This window comes from Anas platyrhynchos, chromosome 2 (assembly GCF_047663525.1).
Source record: "Anas platyrhynchos isolate ZD024472 breed Pekin duck chromosome 2, IASCAAS_PekinDuck_T2T, whole genome shotgun sequence".
Classification (NCBI taxonomy): Eukaryota; Metazoa; Chordata; class Aves; order Anseriformes; family Anatidae; genus Anas; species Anas platyrhynchos.
Genome location: NC_092588.1, coordinates 41,538,734 through 41,548,458, shown reverse-complemented (window position 1 = coordinate 41,548,458; position 9,725 = coordinate 41,538,734). Strand labels below are relative to the sequence as shown.

Genomic DNA, 9,725 nt, shown 5'->3' with positions numbered 1-9,725 from the left:
AATAGCAGAAGCCTGAAACAGGTCTACTAGAGAAGGGAAGACTGGGGATGCCATTTTGTCCAAGACAGCTATAACGTTGTGAGAACACCAACTGAGCATCTGAGTTGACCTGGGAGCAGTAGATCAATTAGAAAAATACAATGAACTCTCCAAACAATCAGGGGTGGTGTGACAAAATGGTTTGAACACTGTGGGTGCAATACAGAACATCAAATACATTGATCTGTAGTAACTTCAGTACTCTGTGATTTCAAGTTTGTTGCACACTGTGCTTGCTCCCTGAAGAACTCTTCTTTTCCAGTACTACAGTGTGGATCCATTTTACCTAGTCAATAATTGTGTAAGGCTATTCTTTCAAAGTAATCAATACATTTAGTTTTCTTGCACAACATTCTTTTATACTGAAAGCATAAAGTTACAAAAGCAGACAATTCAAGTCTTCCCCAGCTTGGGCCTGCCTACAGCTTCTCTGTAGAACAGATGTTTATTTAGTACTCTAGTTATTCTATAAATGTTTCAAATGTGTATGTGTGGGTGTTTGTTTTTTTTTGTTTGTTTTTTTTAGAGCCTTACAGAAAAAGCACACCCTACAGAAATCTATGCCAGCACCTTAGCTCATAACAGTGAAAACAGCTGTGCTGAATCAATGACCTCCTGAAGCTGTTTCTCTCTTTGCAATCAAGCTCACAATGCATACCACTACTTATGTAAGGCAAGGAAGCATAACAAGTTGTGAAATACAATCCTCTGCCAGCATGAAAACTGTCGAGAGAAGTCTTCAGCTCCAGATCTCTAAACAGCATATGATTTAAAAAAAAAAAAAAGTTCTTTGCTATGGTTGAGCTGTTTACATACATTCAAATTGTGCTTACAAATGAGTCCTCTGATTTTGCAACACGTCTACAGCCCATTTCAAATTAGATATTTATTTCAAAAGAAGACTACTTAAATCTTCATTATTCTGTGCATCCAGTCCCTCTTTCTGTAATTTATACATTTGTGTGTATACACACTAGGAGAAAAAAAAAATAGCCAGTCACTCTCACCTATCTGTGAAAGCCTTGTGCAACTTCCAACACCAAACACAAAGAAAATTTGGCATGTGGAATGGGTTATAATCAAGCTCTATTGCCCTCTCCAAAACATTCCCCACTCTTTCCAGCACTGCCTATTCACCCACAGTTCATTCACAGCTGCTTAAGACACTTCTGCGTCAGCTTTCAGACAGATCTCTGTGAACCCCATTCTCAAGCAGTGAATATGGCCCTCACTCAGCTATAGAGAATATCCAGCTTGATGCTGATTCAGTGGCAGAGAAAATCCACATATTATCACAGTAACATGGCACAAAGAACTGATCTAGAATATAAATCATTCTGTCAGTTCAGATTTGCCCCGGTCATTTTGATGGAATATCTTTGTATTTGCAAAGCTTTCTACCCGGGGGGGTATTGTCTGTTCTCATGCAGCCAGTCAAAGTCACAAATCCAGCATGAGCTTTGTATTGCTTGCTCTGCTAAGTCAACAGCAATGTGATCGGGAATGCAGGATTGTCCTATCCTTTAGGTAATCAAATAGTGCACAAATCTGGCACTAAAGATCATTGAAGCATGACCAAAGAGGAAGCCACTATCAGGAGAAAGGAGCAACAACTGTTTATGTCTGTTACAATTTTGATAATTTCAAAAATTCATTACCATGGAAACATTCATTTTCTAAAAAAGATCCAGAGTTACTAACTTACATGTATGATGTCCTGCAACACCAAATATGGACAATATTATAATTAGAAAGGCACAGATATACCAGATTAGGCAGTCTGTTCACTTCCATATTGCCCAGCCTGGTAAACATAATCACTACAGAGCACTGTGTTGTCTTCATAACACTTTCTTTAAAGGAAATAATACTGCTTCTGTGAGGATTTTACATGACCTTTCAAAAATACAGCAGAATTGCTTTTTTCACTAAAATCTTTAGATTCACAAATGGGATATTAAAGTTTTACTCAGCACCTACAAAAAGAGGTATCTCCCTCCAATGAATGTCTGTGGCAATATCCATAGAAGAGTTCTTTCTTAATACCAGATTAAAAATAAAAAAAAAAAATAAAAAAAAAAAATAAAAAAAAAAATAAAAAAAAAAATAAAAAAGAGTACATCAAACCAGAAAGGACATCCAACAACACCAGGTAATTTGTTGCACTAGATGTTGTTCATCCTTGCATGAACCAATATTAACAGAAAAAAAAAATCTGAAAACTACAAATCAGAGCAAGTACATGCCTCTACTGCATTCAACCAATGTCCCCAGCCAACAAAATATTTTCTCTGTTTCTGTTGAAGATACCTATGAAAAAAAAATAATCACTAAGTAAGAGACAAACCTTATTTGTAAGTCATTTACTTCAGCTCTCTAAATAGAAGGTGATCTCAACTTTGCAAACCTTTTGGGACATAATATTTTCAGAAAAGCCATTCGAAACCTCATGTGACAGAGTGGGTAAAGAAATGGGTTCAGCGAGGAATTGAGCCACAAAAGCCAAAAGGTGATTTCATAAAGGGACCTATGGATGCACCTTCCTTGGCAGGCCCCACGAATAATCATTAGTAAAGTATATGGTGCCCAGCAAACGGCAAAGACACAAACAATTATGGCAAGCGATTTAGCAATTTTCTTGTCTCTTTGCAGTTTTGACCTAGCATTTGTGCGGAAAGAAGCAGAGAAGTCCTTTTTGAGAGGTGTGGGGCTCATTGGTGCTGGAGATGGGCAGGCAGAACCCAGTGATGGTCTCAATGACCTCGTTAATGATGAAACACTGTCCTCCATTTCCAACGAAGATGACACATCAGATCTTGGCAAGAAGCAAGATCTCCAGGATGAGCTGCTGCTCCTTGGAGGCTCAGAGTCCTGAATGCTGCCACGCCTCTGGCGCCTCTGGATGTTGTTGAAGATGTGCACGTTGAAGTAGGTGACCGAGATCAGCGGCACAAAGAACTCCAGGGTGGACGCACAAAGGAGGAAGTACCAGTTGTCGAAGAACTCAGCGTGGCACTGCCCTTCCTGCACCGTGCTGCAGCCGGCCACATACTCCCACAAGAGAATTGCTGGGCAGTAGAGGAGGAAGGCAAAGACCCAGATGGCCACCATCTTGACAACAGGGTTGGACATTATTCCCCGCTGCACTCTGTAAGATACCTGTGAGAAAAGGACCTGTCACTTACTCAGGTAATACTTTGGAACTATCTTAAAACAAAATAAACAATCAAATCAAATGCAATATTAGTTCTGCAGTTTCCCAGACACCTACACCATCTTCACTTTTGTAAGGTCCTAAAACCACTACTAATCTTGCTCATCAAGTACTGCAATTCTGTAATTAATTTTAATACTTAGGATTGCAAAAGGACCAGAAATGATGATGGCTAAACTACCATTCTAAGGGTACTGGGACATAGCTTGTTTTCATCACCACCACAGTCAGACAGTAATAAGGACTCAGTTTATGATTCATGAAATGCATACTCAAGCTTAGAGGAGAGTCAGAGCAGCTGTTGGACTTCTTTCCTGCACAGGCAAAAGTTGAAGACTTCTGCATTAGAGAGGTTGCTATGAGAGACTGCAAACACTAGGCAGTATATTTTTAAATATTATTTCCTCTTGCCATAATAGAACAATATATCCCAGACACATGCTTTAACATCCCTTATTTTATTGAAACATTCTGTTTTAACACTCACTTTACCTCATAAACAGCTCGTTGTATTACTACAAATGTTGATGTTTTTATATCTACCCAGACTGCATTCATTTATTTTACTCTCTAGCTGTAAAAATCTTTGAAAAGATATTAGGAGCTAAAGTCATATCATCCAAAATTAGGAAATATGACAGTTATAACCACCCTTGCAACAGCCTAGTCAGTATGTAAAATACGTAATTCTAGCTCTTGGACCCCCACAGCTTTCAACACTCAAGATGATCACTTAATGAGAATTTGGTCAATTTTATTTATGCCATACTGTTCAATATTTGTCATCCCAGGCTTTTCTGAGATGCAGAAGTACTATCTTCCTCACCAACTTCCTATGCCATTTTTCAGTGTAGTAACTGCACGTTATACAATTATTAATAAATGGTATCTTCATTAATTTTCACATATGACCTTAGGGGCATTGTTGTTCCTATTTTATCGTGAGCAACAGAGTAATGACACAGTTTTACAAGCATTATTTTAGAATCTTGGTTTTAAACATCTGGGCCTGATATTTCAGACTCCTTTACACCTTAAAGCATCAACTTAGACCACAACTCCAGTTCTCTTCATCTGCAGTAATGAATTTTCAGCCCTCTGCACGACCACAAGCATCTCAATTTAGTAGTCAGAAAACAGGAAGCTCAGTGCAGCTTCACAAAAACTCAAGTCTGAAATGACTCAACTCTGACCATAAACTAGGCCTGCAGCAGAGGTGAATCCCAAGTCCATGAGGAAGCATGATATTATTTTCTTTTGGATAAAAAGTTACACATTTCTGGACTCACTCCATTCTAATTATCTAGAGGAAAAAAAACAGAAGGTGATCGTGTAAGAACATGGGGCCCAGCTGGATTGCAGAAGCCTTTTTAATTTACTTTTCTCACATCCTGGGCTCTACAACTTCATTAATATTTTTTTCAATAGTGCAATTCCATAAATACAGGGGTTTTCATACTTTATTATTCAGCTTTAAAAAAAAAAAACAAAAACAAAAACAAAACAAAAAAAAAAAAACAGCAAGAGAAACACAACAACAACCAGCCCTAAAACCGCAACACCAAGGAAGAAGAGAAAGAGATAAGGCATTGTATCAGCACATCCCAAACAAGAACCTCCCAATCTAACACATAGCCCACATCCCTTGAGCTAGTAGGCTCATAAAAAGCAAAGGATATTGATTGTCTTCCACCTGAACCAAACACCAGGTAAAGTTTAGAAATTGTGGATATTAATATTTAGCAGATATCATTAGAAGCAGAAAAATGCTAATACTCATGAAACACTTCTCTCTCTGCATGTTTTGATCCCTTCTTTTTACTTCAAAGATGTTTCCATTCAGCTGCCTGTTGGCAGCACATGTCAATCACCCCTCATGGGGTAACAAATCATCACCAGTCAATCCCATGTCTCTCTCCATACCCTCTTCTCCTTTTAAAAAATTAACCCAATCCTAAGTGCCTCCCTGACTCAACCTAGTTTTCATTACCACTCTTTTAATGACCAAAGACCATACTCCCACTGCCTCTTTCCCACCTGGACCTCCCCACCTCCCTTTGCAGTGCAGTTAGATAGTTTCTAATCCAAGCAGAAGCAGGGAAACACTGAAATTGTGAGCAAGGCATTACCCTGTCTCTAAGTCCCAGGCACATGCAGCTAGGAAAATTGAAAGAAACATCTTACTTCCAGCAAACTTTGTTGAAAAATACCTAGCACAGAACAAAAATCCCCAAAGGACTTAGCTGCCCACATCTGCCAAATCTCTATGAAATCTTTGCAAACTTTGCATACTTAGGCAAATTCTCAGAGGCTAAGAAAAAGCATATCTACAGCAACCTTTCTGCTAGAGTTGAAGTATCTATTACAACATTCTCAAGCATCAGAGTTTCTCCAGATTAAAATGGCAGGAAAATGAAGGACTACCTAGCTTCTAATGTTTTTTTGTTTGTTTGTTTGTTTGTTTGTTTGTTTGTTTTGTTTTTTTTGTTTTTTTTTTTGTGAGCACTCTAGGTTTTATAGAAATCTCAAAATAAAGAAAGAAAGAATTAGAAATGTTCTTACAGCCTTTGTAACTGACAGGAAACGGTCGTAGCTGATAAGGACAATGTTAAACACTGAAGCTGTGCACACGAGATAGTCCATAACTAGCCAGAGCTTGCACAGGCCTCTTCCAAAGTGCCAGGTCCCTGTCAGGGCATAAGGGATGTACAGTGGTATGCAGAACACACCTGTAGAAATAAAGGAAACACACATATCAGTCAGCACTGCAGTCAGTGCTATGCAAACATAGAAATATTCCAACAAAAAAGTGATGCTGACTGCAACTGCTGGCTGGAAGGCTTCATATTCTCATGCAACCAATGAACATCCTGTATTAAGCTACTGACATTAAAATAAAGACAAAAGATTCTTTTTCCCCCTACTACAATTTACTTTTTTTCAAAAATATGGTCTAACTGCCATGCTTCTATCCTCTTAGAAGTATGATATGATATCCAAAAGCACTCCAGAAGTAAGTTTTATAGACTTACAATATGAATTTCAGATTAATCTTTCAAAACATATAATCAGAAGGTTAACAAAACTGCAAGGTTTTATTAAGTACTTCCTGTTTAACATTTCCTTTTGTCATAATATCATCATAACCACGTTTCAGTGGTAAGCTTACAAGGTATTATCTGTGAGAATGCATCAAGTAGTGGGAACATACGTAAATGACCATGACTACCCAAAATCAGTCTCTTAAATCCAAATGTCATGAAACCGCCAGTATAATTTCATTGTAACAATATTCCAGGTGATTTTACTACACACAGAGTCACAAAGCACACTTGCAAGGCTGAAGAGCTAACAGTGTACTATGCTATGCCAGATAAATGTAGCAAAACATAAGAATGAACAGCAGCAAGGCTGCAGTTAAATACCTCTACAGAGATACTAATGCCTGCTCCTTGGAACAAAAGGTTACATCATGTACTTTAACATTCACAAGAAAAAGAAAAAAAAAAAAATTAGAATTGCTTCATAATAGTCTATGATGCTGTAACCGGTACTGAAGAGTATCTTGAGAGTTTCTGTTTCTCTAAATATCTTGAGAAGAATGCCTGTTATTCTCCCTGTGCCATGGATGAAGAGACCTCTGTATGTTATAGATCCAGAAGTACAGAGATGAAGTAGAAGTTGTTAAAGGTCAAAAATCAGATAGAATGCATTGTTAGATGAAAAAGGCAAAGGACTCTGCAAGTGTAAAGACATGCTTTTAGCAGTTAGGATCCAGATAATGTACACATATCCTGACTCCAAATTGTGTAGCTACAGAACTACAAGTCAGTGTGATGCTAATGTACACAAAGCTTTTAACCAAGTTTCAGATGAAAAGCTAGATAAATGTCTTTAAACACAAAATTGTGGAAGTTAGGCAATGCCAAATAAGCTGTACTTTTTCCCTGCTTCAAACTTCTCAAATAGATGACAGTACTTGTTCAGCATGGTGCTAGACTGTGAGCAGGATGACAGAATGCCATCAATTGTTTTTTTGTTCACTGCTGGTTTTTGTTGTTGTTATTGTTGTTTGTTCGTTTTGTTTGGGTGTTAGTTTTTCTTCTCCTGTGTACCATAAGGCACTCTGTACTGCAGGGAGGGAACTGCTGTCGTTGACAAAGGTCCAGGTTGCAGAGCTGTGTCTGGCAGAACAGTGGTTGAGAGCTACAGGCAAGAAACAAACATCTCAAACTGGGGGACATGATGGGCTCAAGGTGATATTTGCAGGACTCAGCCCTGGAGATGATCTGAATTTTGGTACAGCTGCAATGAGGTGTTTTCACTCAGAAGCACCTATCTGGGTGTTCAGACAGCTGCAGTTTCTGTGCAGAGGCTTGTGCTATTTGCGTGAGACCAGTGGATGACCAGAGGGGTGCCTCAAAAAGATTAGGCATGCATCCAGACCGCAGGCAGCAAGAGCTCTGTAGTACAACAAGGCAGTTGCAAGGTGGAAGAAGTCATCATCTTTATAGGGGAAGGGATCAAAATATCACACAGAATATATACAGTTTCAGAAGTTGTTGTTGTTGTGATGTGGCAAGTCAGAATATGGACTTCATGAAAGAGCCACCCTTCTTCACAAGCATTCATTTGCATACACAGCAATTTAAGCAAGATTTTTGCCAGAGCCATTCAACAGCTGAAAGCATTCCAGTGCATAAATCTCCGATTGCACATCACAGTAACGTTTTGTGTTTTTTGCATGAAACATATTATGCATCATTGTTTAGTTGCAAACCTGAGGTTATTATCTGTGTTGTGCTACAGTAGATTGAAACAGAAGATATCAACAATATATGCAAGATAAACCAGATATTGTAAACTGTATGTAATTTGGCTTTCTATACTTCAGTCAACTTACTACAAAAAAACTCCCACTCTTTCTTAGTAAATGTTGATTCACACACAGAAGTATTTTTTCTTGAAGCAAAAGCATTAGACATCTACTTATATGACAAAGGACCTATTTCCTATGATAAAGCGTTTCTGAAAGATAAGCGACATTACAAGTATTTATATGAAAAATGATGCATTATGTATCTCATATTTTGAGACATAATAGGCTGTTAAAACGCTTAATACAGTTTCCAACATTCCTTACCGTTCCCCATGGCACACGATTGGGAAGTATTTCTCCAAGAAGACACCACACACCAAAATAAGGCCCCCTTCCACCTTTTAACATTACTAGAAAGCAAATACTACATTTCCAGCACTGCAACTTACCCACTGCAAAGTCAGAAATAGCAAGATTGAGAAAAAAATAGTTACTCCGATGCCTGAGATTTCTGTCCATAATGAAAGCAAGGATCACCAGGACATTTCCAAGGACTGTGACCAGAGCTAGCAGCACCATAAGCAGACCCAAGAGTACCAACACACCCGTGGAAAACTCTGAGGTCTCTGTCTGTGTGGATGAAGTCCCATTACATGGTCCCATTATGTTTCCATCAGCTTCAGCAGTGCTGTTCTGCATATTGTGTATCCAGGTCAGTTCAGTCCAGAAAGAAACTCTTGTAATCCAAAAAGTTGAGATTCATAAAGAGTACTAACAGCTGAAACCAAAAATACAATAAACATCCAAAAAATTGAGTCAAAAGGGAAAAAATAAAAGGTTCTGATGCCAGATAAATCTATTTGTGTAAGATATTTAAATTTTAATAAACACCAACACATCAGCAACCATGTGTATCTGTAGGAGAGCTACCAGGAACAAATGTGCAGTATTTTCAAGCTCATACTTTAAAACGTAAGTTCTTCTTTATGCAACCTGATAATTATCTGGGTGGTCATGAGGGCTGATTCAAGATTTACTCTTTCCTCTCCTTCTTCCACACCCCCTTCTTCTCAGAAATGTTTTGTTTGTTAGGATTATGGATCTCAACTTTTTCTGGAAAATGTTTGTTGGTTTTGGTTACATATCATCATGGGAATTTAATCTATGTTACACTACCAATTTCATACTTGCTTATCTCTTGTCATCATATTTCAGTAGGCTTATGGTCTCTCTGCACTGTGTTGTAGGTTTTTGCTGACCAAAGGCATAGAGTACTTTGTTGCTGTTCCTCTTTCTGTGGAGCATAGGACTAAAAATTGGTACTCTGTGAGTAAGCATATGCCAAATTACTTAGCAGAGCAATCAATCAGTAATGGTCTAATCCTCAGAAATCAGGTTTTTAAAACTCATAGCAGCCTGAGTGACACAGGCTGCTACCATCCCAGAATCAAGGAATGAAATACTGACTCCTTGAGTGTGAAGGAGAGCTTTGCAATTAACTTTAATAGGACTAGTCTTTTCTTTCCATGCTGGTGGGAGGAAATGAAAGTCTTCCACAAGTTTTTTGTATGAGTAATGAAGCCACTTGCAGAGAGCTGAGTATTCCACAGCTGTAAAAATTCAATCATTTTTATTATAGGTTCTAAAAACACT

The 9,725-nt window shown here is 38.3% G+C and overlaps 1 protein-coding gene across 1 annotated transcript; it reads right to left on the bottom strand.

The window, feature by feature from the left end:
* Nucleotides 1–2,141: 2,141 nt before the first annotated feature.
* Nucleotides 2,142–9,302, bottom strand: LOC119712984 (histamine H3 receptor-like). Its single transcript, XM_027452215.3, has 3 exons — nucleotides 8,522–9,302; nucleotides 5,816–5,982; nucleotides 2,142–3,198 (listed from the first exon to the last, which is right to left on the bottom strand). Exons 1-3 carry the CDS (start codon nucleotides 8,769–8,771, stop codon nucleotides 2,416–2,418), a joined length of 1,200 nt encoding a protein of 399 aa, XP_027308016.3. The 5' UTR covers nucleotides 8,772–9,302; the 3' UTR covers nucleotides 2,142–2,415.
* Nucleotides 9,303–9,725: the final 423 nt, after the last annotated feature.